This window comes from Sarcophilus harrisii, chromosome 2 (assembly GCF_902635505.1).
Source record: "Sarcophilus harrisii chromosome 2, mSarHar1.11, whole genome shotgun sequence".
Lineage (NCBI taxonomy): Eukaryota > Metazoa > Chordata > Mammalia > Dasyuromorphia > Dasyuridae > Sarcophilus > Sarcophilus harrisii.
In genome coordinates this window covers 224,731,815-224,749,921 of record NC_045427.1, presented here as the reverse complement: position 1 = coordinate 224,749,921, position 18,107 = coordinate 224,731,815, and the positions used below count along the sequence as shown (strand labels likewise).

At 40.0% G+C, this 18,107-nt stretch overlaps 1 protein-coding gene across 1 annotated transcript in view; it reads left to right on the top strand.

Moving 5' to 3' along the window:
* KCNB1 (potassium voltage-gated channel subfamily B member 1) overlaps positions 1–17,560 on the top strand; it is a 122,527-nt gene extending 104,967 nt beyond the window's left edge. Inside the window, exon 3 of the mRNA XM_003757701.3 lies at positions 12,714–17,560. Coding sequence (XP_003757749.1) covers positions 12,714–14,765 — 2,052 coding nt within the window. The 3' untranslated portion in view covers positions 14,766–17,560. The remainder of the gene's footprint in view (positions 1–12,713) is intronic.
* The last annotated feature ends 547 nt before the right edge of the window (positions 17,561–18,107 follow it).

Below are 18,107 nucleotides of genomic sequence, written 5' to 3'. Positions count from 1 at the left end.
CGTTCAAAACCTGCAATTTACTGAAAAAGTTCTAGTTACATAGAAATGAAATAAACTGCCTAGGGCTGCACAGATAGAAAGTATCAGAGGATTTGAACCCAGCTATTCCTGACTTCAAGCCCAATATTTTACCCATTTTAACTTGACCCCTTTGGGAATGTGGTAAAGCCTATGGATCCCTTAACCTAATAATGTTTTTAAATGTATTTTTAAATGCATTAAGATGCATTTTAAAATACATGAAATTATAAAGGAAATCAATTATATCGAAGGACTACAAAATAATTTAAAACAAGGTCATAGACCTCTGGTTAAGAGCCCCCACTCTAGACTATAAGTGCTTGCATTTAGCAGATGGCCTTGAAGTTTCAGTCTTTCCCCTTAATGACATCACTGGACTTGAAATCACTGCCCTTGGAAGCTTTGCCTTGGGGCTAGACTTCAGCAGAATATGCCTGCTCTGCCATGCAAAACTGCCTCTGCGTAAGGAGAGAGCTCAGGACTCCTAATAATCTTCCAACAATCCAACAAATTTCTAATCTAACAAATTTAATTCACCAAACATTTATTAAGCATCTACTCTGAGTTAAGCACTGGGGAATAGAGACAAAAAAGATACAATCCATTGAGTTAAGGAACTTATCCTCTTGGGGATGATAGGACAAATACATAGATGAGGAGATATAAAATCCGTTGGGTAGGGAGCCAGTACTAGCAATTGAGAAAATCAGGGAAGCCTTCAACAATCTATCAGACTTTCAATCAACAATCAATTAAAGCAGGGGTGGGGAAGTCAATCTGTGGGACATATAAGGCCCTGGAAATCATTTGGTCTAGCCCTGCCAAAGCAATCCCAGACAATGATGAGCTGAAAGTTAGGTACAACAACCTCCCACTGCTTAAGATTTTTTAAAGTTAATAATTTTGTATGGCCAGCAAATGACATAATAAATATCCAGGAACACAACACACACACACACACACACACACACACTCATTTAAGGATTTGTTCCAGTCATTGGGCTAATATTCTAGGGATTGAAGACAAAAAAAACCTCAAGGAGATAAAATCCTCATGAATACCTGGCCTAGGAAGGGAACTGACCTTAGAGTCAGGAAGACAGTCCTGATTCTAATATTGTCAGTAGGCTTTTGGAGGAAAAAGCTCTAATAACTGTGGGGTAGGAGGGGAACCAGAAAAGGGGAACCTCCTATAGAAGCTGAGAATTGAGCTACATCTTAATGGAAATCAAGAATTCTAAAAGGCAAAAGTGAGGAGGGAGAGAATTCCAGGCATGGAGGACAATTAGTGACAATTAGTGAAGGCAGAAGATGGAGTATCATGTTGGAGGAAAAGAAAGTGGTTGAGACAGAAGCCTTGAAGAAAGATAAGATTTGTGAGAAGCAAAGATCAGAAGGAAGTTTACTGTAGACATGGGTTTGTATGAATGCAAGAAGGCAGGAAATGGAATGTTGAATTGAGGGGAAAGCAGTTAGGCTACAATGGAATTTCATGGAAAATGGCAAGTTTTATATCTGTCTCTGAATAAGGTTCAAACCACATCCTCTATTATTCTCTCTATTCATCTCTCATTCTTTATAGGCAGCCATAGATAGCTGGGAAGTTGCCATTTACCCAAGAAGTTTCCACAAGGTGATGGATAGTTCAATGACTCAGATTGTCAAAGCTGGGGGGACAAGAACAGCCTTATAACAGAGAATGGTGGCCAGAGCAGAGAGAAAACTTAAAGCTTCTCTAGCTCAGGCTAAAATTGACAGAGCAACTCTTGGGCAATCTAGGATCCCTTTATAGAAGGATAGTTTTTAAAGCATAAAGTAAAAATTATAGGATTAACAAAAGAAACAGTTTATTAAAATGCAGTACAAAATATGGTTAATATTGTAAAAAAATTTTAAAAGACAAAGCATAACAAAATATGCAATAAAATAAAATACAAAGATGCAAAATAATTTTTAAAAATATATTTACACTCCCTGAAATCTATTCACAGATATCCCTTCCATGGATCCTTTCATTTTACAGATGATAAAAATAAGTCTGAAAAAAAAGTGATAAATCTAAGATCAGGCAATAAATTAGTGGTGGATCCATGACCAAAACTAAATTTTCCTAATGCCCAGGCTAGAGCCCTTCTCACTGAGCTTGAGCAGTCACTGGAACCCATAGCTCTGGCTTGTTATCCCCAGTGCTATTTTAGCTCCCATAGAAACCTTTCAGGGCAACATTTGGGCATTTTCTGATGCATAGCTAAAGCCCTCCCCCAAACTCACTTCACTCTCATTACATTTTCTCTCCTTCATCAATCACCTACCCAGATAGAACCACAAAGACTCCACTCCAAAGATTATGACTGTGGGATTCCCCTAATATCTGTAGGACACATCCTACCTACTCTTTAGACCCAATCCTTTTCCCTTTCTTCTATTTTTCCCTTCCCTCCCCTCTCTACACTTCGATCCTCCCTTCCTTAGTCTGGGCCTCCTAATATCTCTGAAAACAGAAGACATTTGGCTATAATTTTCTGCTGGTCCCTGGAACTGGGAGCTGTTTTCTGAAATTAACTGAACTGAATCCAAATGACCCTGAATTTCCCCTCTCATTACCCCCTCGAGTCAGGTCCTTCCTATCTGAAAGGTGGAAGAGTGTAATAAAATCCCCTGAGGTCAACAGGCTGCCCCCAATCCCCATAACCAGATTGGCTCCCATGATTCATCTGATTAAAACTGGGGAACACTAATTCCCCAGAAGCCAGGGACACCTGAGCAGTTGAAAATAGAGACTACCGGATGTTCTGCAAATAGCTGGACAGCTCTCACACATACCTTCTGTATTCTAAAAAGGGCGGGGAGGAAGAGAAGAGGAGGGGAAAAGGCAAATCACTTTTTCTGGAGACAGCATGATGCAGTGGAAAGAATACTAGCTTACTTAAAAGTCAATAATACAAGCTCCTTGAGGGCAGGAACTGTTTCATTTTTGCCAGGCACAATGTATGGCATATAGTAAGCATCTAATAAATATTTGTAGATAGATAGATCTGGGTCCCACTCAGATGCAAGTCTCTTTTCTCACCTATCAAATAGGTATAATCCTCGTGTTAATCTATATAATATATAATAATACTTAATCAAATAGATATGAACCTAATTCATAGAATTGTTATCATCAGCTGTAGGATGGTGGCTAGAAATCTGGCCTCAGAAGGAAGGCAGCATTCACATCCTCCCTCTGAGAGATACTAGCAAGTCACTTAACTTTTCAATACTAGAAACAATTCTCAATGACTAAAATTTGCAGGGGACTTGCCAAGCTGCATTGGTAAAGGGAATTTTCTCTTCCCTATATCTATGAGATCATAGGTTCCTGCAATCTCAGGTCCTAGCCCTATTATTATTATTATTATTATCATTTATTCTTTGCAAGTGAAAAAAAAAACTTCTGGAAATTTAGCCAGAGACAGGTCTCTCCTGGACTTGAAGTTGGGAGGAGAGCTCTGGTTATTCTTCTTAATCATAGAATTTAGAGCTAATCTAATCCCCTCTAATTTTCCAGAGATGGAAACTGATGCCTAGAAAAGTTAAGTATATTACTTAAGGTCATACAACTAGAAAGCCACAGGCAAAATTAAAACTCAGGTCCCTTGATTCCAATTCTAGTTCTTTCTACTCTCCAATGTTAATTTTACTTTCAAAAGACACATAGGGTATTTATCCTTCTACCCTTCTCCTTGCCCTTATGCCATCTCCCCTCCAAAGAAAAAGTCACTAAAACAATAAAGCAGCTGCCCCCAAGCATCTCTGCCATAGTAAAACTCCCATCGGTCAGATTCCCACAAAGGCCAAATCACTAGATTGGTTCTTTGTGTTCTTTACAAAACAACCTAAAAAATCATCACTGAGTGTGCAATTTCTATGTGAAAGGCCCTGTGGATAGGACTGTGAGGGAAAAAGTAATAGGGAATCATTCTATAAACTCTTAATTGGTCCTACTAGACTATAAGCTCCCTGAAAGCAGGAAATGTGTATGTTACCTAATGTTCTGTCTTCCCAATAGCCTAGCAAAGGGCGGGGAGCACAGTAAATGCTTAATAATTTTTTAAAGTTTAACTCAACATAAGAAAAATCATCCTAATTATAGAAAAGTATGCAAGTTCCCATAGAAGGTAATGGGATCCCACTAACTATAAGTTTCCAAAAATAGGTACCCAGTTAGGCTAGAGAGCTGTGACCTGCCCTCTGGCACTGAGATCCAGTGACTCCATCAAAGGAATTGAGAAGCATCAGTGCAGAAAGACTCCGAGATTTAGAGTCAAAACTTGGGTTTGAATCTTAGCTTTGCCACTTATTCCCTAAGTGACTTAGAATGAATCGCTTAACTGTCATGACCTCAGTTTCCTTAACTGTAAAAAGAGGAGCTGTCTTAGATGGCCTCCGAGATCTCTTCCAAATCCAAATTTGTAAATAAAATTGGTGGCTCATCTTATTTTTTGAGTTTTTTGATGCCTTTTTTTTGGCCATTGATATATTATTCTTTTTATAATAGCCTTTCATCTTCCAAATACATGCAAAGATAGTTTTCAACATTCACCCTTGCAAATTTTTCTCCTTCCTTCCCCAACTTTCCCCTTCCTTAGATAATCGTAGTAATCCAATATAGGTTAAACATGTTCAATTCTTCTAAACATATTTCTACCGTTATCATGCTGAACAAGAAAAATCAGATCAAAAAGGAGAAGATAAACGAGAAAATTAAAAACAAGCAAGCAAACAACAGCAAAAAGGTGAAAATACTATATTGTGATTCACATTCTGTCCCAATAGTCCTCTCTCTGGATGTAAATAGTTCTCTCCATCACAAGTCTGTCAGAATTGGCCTGAATCACCTCGTTGTTGAGAAGAGATGCCTTTTGTTTTGATCTCACAGTGATTTTGTTATATTGCTCTCCTTCTTCCATTGAGCCCTCCTTTATAACAAGACAAAAATATTTAAGCAAAACCAGCCAACATGTACTATGTCTGAAACATTGTATCATTCCACAGTCAAAAACTTCCCTTCCCCACTTCTCCAATGAAAGGAAGTATGTATCCTTATGTCTTCCCTGAAGTCAAGATTACTTGCTATAGTAACCAAATGGTCAGTTTTCATATTATGGTATTCATTGTGAACTCTTTTCTGTTCAGGAACCATCTGCCAGTGGCTGGGGATCCACTTCTGACCAGCAGAATAGATCCCTTCATGTGAGAGGATGATAACGATACAAGGAGACTGAGAGGCAGTTGCATTTTCTGATCTTTTCCCTCTTCCCTCTTGCCTCCAATTTATTTCATTCCCAATCCACAAACATGTGCGTCAGTAAAGGCTGATTTGCAATTCCTTCAATTGTGTTATAATTCACAGTTGTGGGGGCTTTCGGAGCACCGACCAGCCCCTTAATGGTACAATCCCCTTTAACCCTTTACAGGCTTTCTGGGTTTTACATTTAGGTGTGGTCCTTAATACTTTTCCTGATTCTTTCATATTATGGTATTTATTGTGTAGACTCTTTTACTGGTTCTGCTCACTTCTCTCTGCATCATATCACATAAGTTTTCCCATGTCTCTCTAACGTTCCTTATATTGTGCATTTCTTACTAATAAAAATCTATTATATTCATATATCATAATTTGTTCAGCCATTTCCAGGAAACAGATATCCTCTTTATTTCAATTTTGCTACTGTAAAAAAAGTGTTATTACAAATATCTTAGTGTATTGTGTATATGTGTATGAAATATATGTGTATAAAACATACAATACATATAATGGGTATTATATATGTATATACAAATACATGCACATATGTTATAGATACACACATACTTATGTATATAAATGCACATATATATATACATACCAAGATATATATAGAGAAAATGTTTCTATCTCTGATCTCTTTATAAAAACTAACATATCATTTTCCATAGTAGAGATTTCAGGCCCAAAGTATATGAATAGTTTAGGCATTTTTCTCAAATAATTCAAAATTGTTTTCTATAAAGACTAGAATTTCATTTCACAATCAGTGGCTTTGATTAGAGAAGAATTGTAAAGAGGTAATTGCTTTAGGGTCTGGGGTTAGTAGTGGCCATTTTCAGACAGCCATATCTGTTTTCTTTTCTTTCTATCCTTTCTTTATTTATTTATTCATTCCTTTCTTTCTGTCTTCCTTTCTTTCCTTTCCTAACTCCCTTCCTTTCTTTATTCTTTCCTTTTCTTTCTCTCCCTCTTTCTTTATTTCCTTCTTTCCTTATCTTTCTTTCTTCCTATCTTCTTTTCATTTTTTCTTCTCTCCCATATTAGAAATTCATGAGCTACCCTGTTGTACTACTGATTGGTACGGAGGCTTTGACCTACTCCATTCCTGATCTCTTTTGGCAACCTAGTGATCCTATAACCCTGGCTCAACATATTTCTTCTAGACTCAATTCAGCCCCCTGATCATCTTAGCTCACTATAGCTTAGAACTCTTAAGCTCATAAACCTATACTCCCCAAGAGCTGAAATTACAGAGCTGTGCTACCATGCTCAGGCTTTGCCTGCTTTCTGCAGTATTCTCTGTGTTCCTAAAGGGAGCCAGTTTCAGAACAGGATCCTGAGTCCTAAGAAATATCCTACAAAGACTCTGAGACCCAAGTGCTGGGTATCTGATCCCTCTCCTAAATCTGATCCTTCCCCATCTGATATTTGCCTATAGACATGCTGAAGATCTTGGAGGAAGCATTCAGGCATAATAAAAAAAGTCCCCAAATCTGTATCCATATCTGGCATTTACTCTGACTTGTGACCTTGCCTGCCTCTCTAGGATTCACTTTCCTTCTTTGTGAAATTCAATGACTTTTCCAAGGTCACAAGACCTGGTACAGTGGAAAGAGCATCAGTTCTGGAGATAAAGAGCCTGAGCTTGAGTTTCACCTTTATGGTCCTAATTTCCACATCCATAAAATGAGGGAATTGGGCAAAATGGCTTTCAACATTCCTTTTAGCCCTTGTTCTATTGTCCTGTACAATCACAATTGTACAAAGAAAGACCCTTCCAGCTCTCATTCTGTGAGAAAGGACAAAGGTGAATAAACCAAACAGTCCCATTCATTTCGGGGTCAACTAAGGGCTCCTCTCACTAAAGACCAAGAGTTTATTCTGGAGCATTTCTTTAAAAAGTCTTTCCTCTGTTGAAATGGGGAGAGACCATGTTAGAATGTTCTTGGTTTCTACAAATAATCATCATAGAACACATTTCGATAAGAGCTTAATGCAGTTGAAATGGCACTTTCCTCTACACATTCCCATAAAGTATGTAGTACAAATATTATCTCCATTTTATTGAAGTAAAAAATAAGATCTTGAAAGGGAAAGTGACTTACAGCTAAACTATAGAAATCAAACTGAAATTTTTGAACTCTAAACCCAGTGATTTACAGTTAATAAGTCAATTAGCATTTATTAAGCTCTTACTATGTGCCAGGCATTGTGCTAAGCACTGGGGATATAAAAGAATGTGAACATTTGACTCCTGGCTTCACTGTCTCTGAGATCACATCTAAAATATGCTATTTTGTCAGACCCCAAATAGGGAAAAATATTCAGAACAAGGGGATAAGGGTGATCAAATCCCTCCTGAAGCGTTCTGTCCAGTTGTGAGTATCAGGTCATAGGAAGGATTAGAAAAGCTGGAAGGCATTAGAGAGGAATGGGACTCCTCATGTTCTATGAGGAAATAGTTGGGAAAACTGGGGGCATTTAGGGTTACGGTTATAGTTAGAGTAGAGGAGATTCGATGTGTACATGAACACTGTCTTCAGTTTCTGAAGAGCTGTCAGGTAGAAGAAAGGCTCATTTTGATCCAGAGGGCAAAACTAATAATACTATAGAACCACCTTACTATGGTCCAAGCCCCAGACTGAGCACTTCACAATTACCTCTTTTGATAATTATAACAACCCTGAAAGTAGGTGCTATTATTTATCATCCCCACTTTGCAGTTGAGGAAACTGAGACAGACATAACTGAATTGACTTGCCCAGGTTCACACAACTAAATATCTGAAGCCACATTTGAATCCAGGTCTTCCTGACTCCAGGACTCTATCCATTGTATCACCTACCTACCTAACAGGTAGTAGTTACAAGAAGGCAGATTTTGCTTCCCAACAGTTACAGCTGTGCAACAATGTAGACGACTATTCTGAGAGATATTGTTCCCTGGATTACAAGTCTTAAAACATAGGCTGAGTGAGCTGGAGCTCCTGGAATTCTTACATCATTCAGGCAATTAGGCCAGATGAAATTTAAGATCCTTTCTTCTTTTAAAAAAAATTAATTTTTTCATCTTTTGATTACTTAAAAATTAATTTAGGCACATATTTAACCTATATTGTTTGCTATCTAGGGGAGAAAGAAGAGGGGAGGGAGAGAGGGCAGAAGAAATGAGAGGAGAAGGGAGTTGGGATCCCTACTTCAGAAGCCTTTATCTAAACAGATAAACATAAGAAGTGAAAAATAACTTAGAAAATAGAATGTTACAGATGGAATGGATTTTAAAGAGCATCTAGACCAAGTATCTCATATGGGAGGCAGCCAGGTGGTTCAGGAATTAGAGTATTGGAGGACTTGAAGTCAAATCTGAGATCAATTACTTTAGATCTATGTGACCCTTGGCCACGTAACGACCTTTGTCTCCCTGTTTCTTCAACTGTAAAATGGCAATGATAATGATAACCCCCACTTTCCCAGGTTGTTTGTGGGCATCAGATGAGACAAAATGTAAAGCATATTGTCTAGCACAAAATAGGTGCTATAGAAATGTTAGCTAATAGTTATATAGTATACACAGAGAGACAGACAGAGACAGAGACAAAGTATATACATATGGGGGGGGGGAGAGAGAAAGAGAGAGAGAGAGAGAGAGAGAGAGAGAGAGAGAGAGAGAGAGAGAATATAATATGGAAATACTAGCTATCATTATTTTATAATGAAAGCCCAGAGAGAAGATGCACATGTTGTCCAAATTCACACTATCAATTAGGGAAGAACTTAAATTTAGTCCTGACTCTGAGTTCAGAGTGACTTCTATTTTTTAATTTTTTATTTGTATTTATTCATTATCTTCTTAGATGTGTATATGTTGCTTCTCCTGGTAGAATATAAGGTCCTTAAAGGCAGGAACTGTTTTGTTTTTAAAAAAAAAACCAGTTATTTTTGTATCCCCAGTATCTAGAACAGTAGGTCCTTTATAAATATGTGTTGATTGATTGATTGATACACCATTCTACCTTCTCCTCCAGAAACTCCCTTACATAACTTTGAGAGAATAAGGAGGAAGAGAAATGATTTTTCTCTTCTTCTTATGAGGAAGATATTTCTTTCTTTTCTCTGTCAGGGCACATTCCCAGGTGTAAAGGGGAGAGTCATTTCAACAACCAGCCAAGGTTAAACAGACAATAGCTGGTACATAATTTATGTGTCTGCCTTTGCAACACATCAATTATGAGTATTCCACACACTTTGATAGGGGCTGGGTCTTATGCAGGTTGAAATACAGTGTGTATATAAAAACTCCAAGAAGCACTCTTCCAGTGATGCATTTGCATTATTCCCTACAGTTTTGAGGACAGCTACTTCCTAACCCTGAAAATCTCTCTGTGTGTCTCTGTCTCTGTCTCTCTCTCTGTCTGTCTCTCTCTTTGTCTTTCTCTCTCTTTCTTTCTCTCTTTGTCTTTCTCTCTCTCTCTCTCACAAACGTATACACACATAAACAAATTTGAGGGTGCAAGCAAATTTAACTATATATACGCATACATATATGGTTATATATACAAGTCCACATATACATAAATACCAGCACATATCTATATAACATTTATACAGATAATATATAACATATAATCTATATTATGTTATATTTAATTGTATGTGTATTATTAGGATCACAGAACACAAAATGTCAGAATTGGAAGGAGACATAGAAAGAGAGAGTCCAACTCTTGTCATTTTGCCCAAGAGAAAAAAGGCTTTAAAAGGCTCAATGAATTGCTCAGAGCCACATAAGTAGTAAGCTGCAGGGTGAGATCTGATTTCAAAGCCAGTGTTTTCACTATACTACTTCCCCATCTAACCAATGGGATTAATAGTACTCTTTATGGTGCTAGTGTCATAAATGAAAAGAACACTGGACTAGTAATCAGAAGACTTGAGGTCTAGTCCCAAAGCTGCTATTGATTTATTTTGTGTCTCTGGGACAAGTGATTTCCCCTACCTACCCTATCTGGGCCTCAATAAAAAAAGTAGGTTGGACAAGTTGATATTTATCTAACATCCTTTTCAGCACTGATATTTTATGTCCTATGCACTAACTTTCCTATGTGTTCTGGGTTCTAATATGTTGTGTTCTAAGGTCCTTCCCATCCAGGAGCATGCTGGAGCCAGCTCTAATCAGCTTACAAAACCCATTATTAAATTATCAAGGAGCATTTATACTTCCAAAATTGGCAAACACCACAATTCAGGGCTTGAGTTATTTTGTTGATTTCTAGACCTTAGTGTTAATAATGCAGATTAAAGTTAAAAGTAGATTGCAATTTTTTTTCTTAATAGCTTTTCACCCAGAAATTTTGTGTAACCCCAAATAAATAAACATATAAAATATATATACACATCAAACATTTATTGATAATAATTTTTATTTAGCACTTTTGATTAGAGAAATGAAAATTAAGACAATTCTGTGAGTTCACCTTTGTACCTCTCAGATTGGCTAAGATGATAGGAAAATATAATGATAAATGTTAGAGAGGATATGGGAAAACTGGGACACTCATATATTGTTGGTGGAGTTATGAAATGATTCAACAATTTTAGAGAGCAATTAGGAACTATGCCCAAAGGGCTGTAAAATTGTGCATACCCTTTGATACAGTAGTGTCTCTAATAGTGTCTCTAGTATTCCAAAAAGATCATAAAAAAGGGAAAAGGACACCCATGTGCAAAAATGTTTGTAGCAACCCTTTTTTGTAGTGACAAGAAACTGGAACCTGAGTGGATGTCCATCAATTGGGGAATGGCTGAATAAGTTATAGTATATGAATGTTATGGAATATTATTTCTCTATAAGAAATGATCAGTGGGCTGATTTCAGAAAGGCCTGGAGAGATTTACATGAACTGATACTACGTGAAGTAGTAGAACTAAGAGAACATTGTACACGGCAACAACAAGATTATGTGATGATTAACTATGATGGACTTGGTTCTTTTCAGCAGTGAGATGATTCAGATCAATTCCAATAGTCTTGTGATGGAGAGAGTTATCTGCATCCAGAAAAAGGAATATGGGACCAAATGTGATCACAACATAGTAGTTTCACCTTTTGTTGTTGTTATTGTTTGCTTGCTTGTTTTTTTTCTTTCTCATTTTTTCCCTTTTGATCTGGATTTTTCTTGTGGAGCATGCAAGGATGAAGGTTGAAAACTGTATTTGCATATATATTGAAAAATGAAAAGTTATTAGTATAAAAAATAAAGGCATGGATTTCAAAAATAATAATTTTATTTGATTTTATTTATTTTAGCAATTATTTATTTATTTGGTGGTTTTAATAATTTATTAATAATAATTTTGTGACCTTCATATTCATTTACCCAACTGACTATAATTCACAGTTTAAGAAACCTTGGTTAACATACTGTTGTCTCCATTGTATAGATTAGGAAATTTATTCCTTGTTGGGTTCAGTAACTTGGCTATAATCCTGGGGCTAGTAAGAGAATTAAATTACTAACTAAACTTCCTGATTCCAAATGCCGAATTCTATATCCTATACCATACTGGCTTTCTATAGTGAAAATAACTTGGAGACCATGAAGTGAGATGATACAAAGAGCTAGTTCCATGGGATAAGACTAGACATATGATCTCATTGGTATGATGAATGGCTGGAGTGAGGAAATTCCCTCTATTAATACTAGACAGAATCTTCTCTGAAATTGAGAATCATACATACTTGACCAGATCATACAGCCTATATATGTCATAAGCAGAATTCTTATCCAAATCTTCCTGGATTTGAAGCCAGTTCTAGTATAGGGCTTTTTATAACCCCATGGACCATATAATCCATGGAATTTTCTTGACAAAGTTACTGGAGTGGTTTGCCATTTCTTTCTCCAATGTATTAAGACAAAGAGAGTTAAGCAACTTGCCCAGGATCACACAGTTAATAAGTGTCTGAGGATGGATTTGAATTCAGATCTTCATGACTCTAGGATTAGCACTCTCTCCATTGATCTATCTAGCTGTCTCCAGTTAGAAAGTAGAGACTTAAGGTCTATATGACACTATGCAAGACTCAGTTTCTTTACCTATAAAGAGGGAATAATAATAGCACCTACCTCACAGAATTGTTGTGATGATTAAATAAAATAATATACATAAAACACTTGGCAAACCTTAAAGTTCTATATAAATTCTAGCCTTATCATTATCTTCTGTTATGTCACACATAAAACACTTTGCAAACCTTGGGGTTCTTCTTAAATTCTAGACTGATTATTATCTTTTGCTATTATCACATTGCCTCTCAATACAAATATACAAGTATAAAATAACTTTCCTATTACTACTACTATTATTATTGACTAAATCCAGCTCTCTTCTCTTCACAGATCTTGGCCATCATCTCCATTATGTTCATTGTCCTCTCAACTATTGCCTTGTCGCTCAATACGCTTCCTGAGCTCCAGAGCCTGGATGAGTTTGGACAGAGTACGGACAACCCCCAGCTGGCCCACGTGGAGGCTGTGTGCATCGCCTGGTTCACTATGGAATACCTCCTTCGGTTCCTGTCCTCACCCAAGAAGTGGAAGTTCTTCAAGGGCCCACTCAATGCTATTGACTTACTGGCTATTTTGCCCTACTATGTCACCATTTTCCTAACAGAATCCAACAAGAGCGTGCTGCAGTTTCAAAACGTGCGCCGGGTTGTGCAAATCTTCCGAATCATGAGAATCCTCCGGATCCTCAAGCTGGCGCGGCACTCCACTGGCCTGCAGTCTTTGGGGTTCACCCTCAGACGCAGCTACAATGAGCTCGGCTTGCTGATTCTCTTCCTGGCCATGGGTATCATGATCTTTTCCAGCCTGGTTTTCTTTGCTGAGAAGGATGAGGACGACACTAAATTCAAAAGCATCCCGGCCTCATTCTGGTGGGCCACAATCACCATGACCACAGTGGGCTATGGAGACATCTACCCCAAGACCCTCTTGGGTAAAATCGTAGGGGGGTTGTGCTGCATTGCAGGGGTCTTGGTGATCGCCCTTCCCATCCCCATCATCGTCAACAACTTCTCCGAGTTCTACAAGGAGCAGAAGAGACAAGAAAAAGCCATCAAACGCCGGGAAGCCCTGGAGAGAGCCAAGAGAAATGGCAGCATCGTTTCCATGAACATGAAGGATGCTTTTGCCCGAAGCATAGAAATGATGGACATTGTAGTGGAAAAGAACGGGGAGACCTTGGGGAAGAAGGACAAGGTCCAAGATAACCACTTGTCTCCTAGCAAATGGAAGTGGACAAAGAGGACCCTGTCCGAAACCAGCTCCAGTAAGTCCTTTGAAACAAAAGAGCAAGGCTCCCCAGAGAAGGCCAGGTCATCCTGCAGCCCCCAGCATCTGAACGTCCAGCAGCTGGAAGACATGTACAACAAGATGGCCAAGACTCAGTCGCAGCCAAACCTCAACACCAAGGACTCGGCCCAGCAGGGCAAACACCAGGAAGAGCTCGAGATGGACAGCCTCCCTGGCCCCGTAGTGCCCCTCCTACCAACGCGCACGGAAGGGGTGATCGACATGCGCAGCATGTCCAGCATCGACAGCTTCATCAGCTGCGCCACAGACTTCCCGGAGTCCAGCAGGTTCTCCCACAGCCCTTTGGCGTCCCTCTCTAGCAAAGCTAGCGGGCCTGTGGCCCAGGAGCTCGGCTGGCGGGGCCCTTTGGACTCAGGCGGGAGCAGGCTGTCGGACTCCAACCCGACCCCCGATGGCAGCCAGAACTCCAGCTTCTTTATCGAGAGCCCCAAGAGCTCCATGAAGACAAACAACCCCTTGAAACTGCGGTCGCTGAAAGTCAATTTCATGGAAGGGGACCAAAGCTCCCCTTTGCCCATGGGTAGCATCTTGGGGCTGTATCCAGACCCTCTGAGGAGCCGGGGCGGTGTCCCCGCCCCTGGCCTTGAGAGCGCCCTGCTTGCGGACCGATCCTTGCTGAGCCCGGAGTCCTCCGTCTACACCACAGCAAGTGCCAGGACCCCCACCAAATCCCCCGAGAAGCACGCAGCCATAGCATTCAACTTCCACGACGCCAGCATCCATCAGTACATCGATGCAGACACTGACGATGAGGGGCAGCTGCTCTACAGTGTGGACTCCAGTCCCCCCAAGAGCCTTCACAGCAACACCAGTCCAAAGTACAGCCTCACCACCAGCGGGTTCCTCCGGCACAGGGACAGTGTGCACAGGATGGACAAGAACCACCAGGAGCTCTCCCCTTTGCCCACCTCGCCCAAGTTTCTAGGGCAGAACTGTGTTTATTCCATGGAAACATTGACTGGAAAGAACCAGAGAAGTCAAGAAAAGGGCAAATTAGATAATCACATATCCCCAGAGGTCCATGTGCTGCCAGGGGGTGGAGGTCAGGGAAGCACCAAGGATCCGAGCATCTGAAAAGCCCTAGGATAGGAGACCTGATGGCACGTTCTAGGGGATGCTGTCCGCTCCCTCACCACTGAGCTTTTCTGCATGAACTTTACAAATGAAACAAGCCACTTGTTTCTAAATAAAACAGAGAATGAAGTATATCCAAGGAAATGCCCAGAGCAGCCAAGCAAGTACCGCTCTGGAAGGATCATCTACGGAACTTCCCAGGCCGCAGTACACCCGTCAGAGTGAGGCTGGCCGGCTACACTATCTCCTTGGATCTCTCCTGTTACATCCTTCTGTGGAGGGGCTGGGAACAAGGTCCACAGCAGTCCCAGTTTCCCCCTCCCTCCCTAGACTCTCTTCTCCCCCTAGCCTTGTACTCGGTACCTCCCTCAGTTCACTCAAATGTTCCAGCCTTGGATGGGGATGCCTCCATCCCTCCCAGGGAAGAACAGAGCAGGGTACAGGAGTAAACCCAAGGGAAAGGAAGGGACAGGGGAGGACGAGCCCAGTCAGCAGCCCGCTTCCCAAACATTGGGCACACTGGTCCTCTGCCTCTCCGCTGGAGACAGCGTTTCAAGGGAGCAGGGGATGCTTACAACATGGGAATGTGAGCAATGGTACAAGCCAAGGTTCTGGCCTGAAAAACTTATTGCAGACCCTTCATCTACTTCAATATTCTGTAGAAACCTGAGCTTTTGTTTTGAGGTCAAAGCAGGGTGAGTTGCACCACTTGTATCTGATTTAAATTGACTCCTTACCTTCTGGGGAGGGGTTGGTAACTCTGACATTTACCCAGTGCAGTGAATTTGGGCACCAATAGAATGTTGTGGGAGAAAACAAGAATATTTTTGGAGCTTTAGCTAGCCTAGAATCAAAAAGATAATGTAAGTGTTAGATATGCAAAAGAAATACCATAAGCAAAGAGACCACAAGTGAGCCACAATGAAATCTAATTGATTTAAAACAGGAAAAAAACTGCAAAATTCAAAAGGAAACTGAGCCCCCATTTGCAACGCCCAGTTTAGACTCTTCAATACATCCTTCCATGACAGGCTATAGCAACTATAAAGGGATTAACTTTTGTTTCTGCGATATTCACGCTAAAAAACAAAACAAACAAAAATGCTATAAACAAAAAGCACTTTATGGTCTCTCAAAGGTGGGATCTACCAAGGACAGCATAAACATCTAGCACTTTAAAACAAGCACTATTTTCATGGGGGCCACCTGTCGTGACTGGCGAGGTTGTCATTAAGACGTTGGTCACTGGTCCAGTTGGCCATGTGACCTGTGCACTGTTATCCCTCTGTGTCGTGTCTGTATCTGAGGGCTCACCTCCCCCTTCCCCAGCCCCACGAAACTAACCTGTTAATCCCCATGAGTCTTAAGAGAAAAGGTTTCTAACACCCCAATAACAGTGCAGGTGACCTGGAAAATTAATCCTCGAGTCTACCTGTCCAAGGGACACCACTGCTGCACCGCTGAGGAAATCGGTCGAGAGTCTGGAATCAGGTGTCTCTGTTCCTTTCTTGTAAACTAGTCTTGGGTCTGTTTTCGGTGTAATTGTCTGTACATAATGCTGTGCTCTCATATTCCTGTGACCAGTGATGGCCAGGGCAGCCTGTACAGACAACAGCAATAAGTACATGTGTACGTTGTCAGTGGTTGTAGTTCTCCTGTCCTTAGTACAATGACTTTCTATGCTGCATTATACACCTGGCTCTCCTCCCACCTCAGCATGCTGGGGGAGATGAATTCTCACTGAGTCAGGGTGGGCTCTGCGTGGGCTCTGTCCTTGCCAGGTGACAGAGAAAAGTAGCAACTGGAAGTACTTGCCAAGGTCTGTTCACAGTGCATGTGCAGCAAATGCAAGTGTACTTAGAAGAATTGCTGCAAAGTATTCCCGGTTTCCTTCTGTTGGCCTGGGAATGTAGCACACTCTATGGCAACTATTCACCAAGGGGGCTTTCTCTGGCAAGCTAACTGGGGTGGCCTATTTGCCTGTGAGAGGCAATGGGAAGTAGTCCAAAACAACAACGTCCGCCGTTCTTAGCATCTTCTCTTTGTTTGGGTCGCCATTCATGTTCGTCATCAGCACAAATGTGAAAATTCAGGGAAAAAAAAATAGCTTTTTTTTTTTTTAACATATATTATATATGTATATATATAAAAAGTAAATAGTAATGATTTCCAATTGAGAAACTTTTAGAGCTGATGCTATTCTATTATGTTTTAAAAAAATGACATTGCATATTTTACATATCAGGAAAGTGAACACATTTAAATATAGCCATATACCAAGGGAACTCACCAACCCTATTTTAAATTGATGCATCTTATTTGCAGGTGATGTTGACAAGAGGTGTCTAGATCAGTAATATGTCAAGTTTTGGTTTGGTTTTTAAAACTGAAATCAATTGGTGCAACTCTCCTTGTAACCAAAGGCCCGGTCTGCCTTGTGTGGTCACTTAGGACTTAACCCTTAGCTCGCCTATTTTGTCTCACTTTAAAGTAGCATTTTGAGTCACTTTTGAAGGATGAATTCAGAAGTATCCTTAAAAAAAAAACCTACCTTTTGTGGCATCAGAGCCAAAATCCTATAGATTTCTTATAGAAACAGAATCACGGAGACCCAGCATATACTATGCTTGAAGAATGTTTTGATTTCTTTTTATTTTTCACTTTTGTGTGTATGTATTATGGGAAATGTAGCTCTTACCGTGCTCCCAGTTCAAAATAAAAACATAACGAATCCAAATTTTTTAATTATGTGGATGTTATGTGTGTGCACATACAGTTTTGTGCTTAGGTACACATATGTACATATACACTGGGAAATCTACATAAATGTTGCTAAACGGTGAGACTCAAATGTCCTTGGTAGAGAAAAAGCACTGATTTGGATCCATAGAGTGCTTCCCTCCTTGCCCTCCTCTCCAATCCTATAGGTATCTCAAGAAAAAGGCCATTCAAAAGTTCCCATTATATTATTTTTCCTGGAGCTGACAAAAAGCAAGTGGAAGAAAAATAAGACATCTACAAACCCCAGGTGGTGGTTTGTACAACTATAAATAGAGGTGGGCAGAGATGGGTACAGGTGACCCCAGGGTTCCCTTCTCTTTGGGCATTCAATTCAGCAAAACTCACCTGTCAAACACACCTGAACTTCCACCATTCATCACTAAGGGAGCAAGTAAAGGCAGCTGCTATGCCTCTTCACTACATTTAGGGATGATAAAAATCAAAAAAGATTTTTTTCAGAAGGGCCAGAACAGATTATATCAATAAGAACATGCACAGGTCATTCCCATCACCAATCCCCATCCAATTTGTTGAAATGATGGCATATCCTAATGACTAATT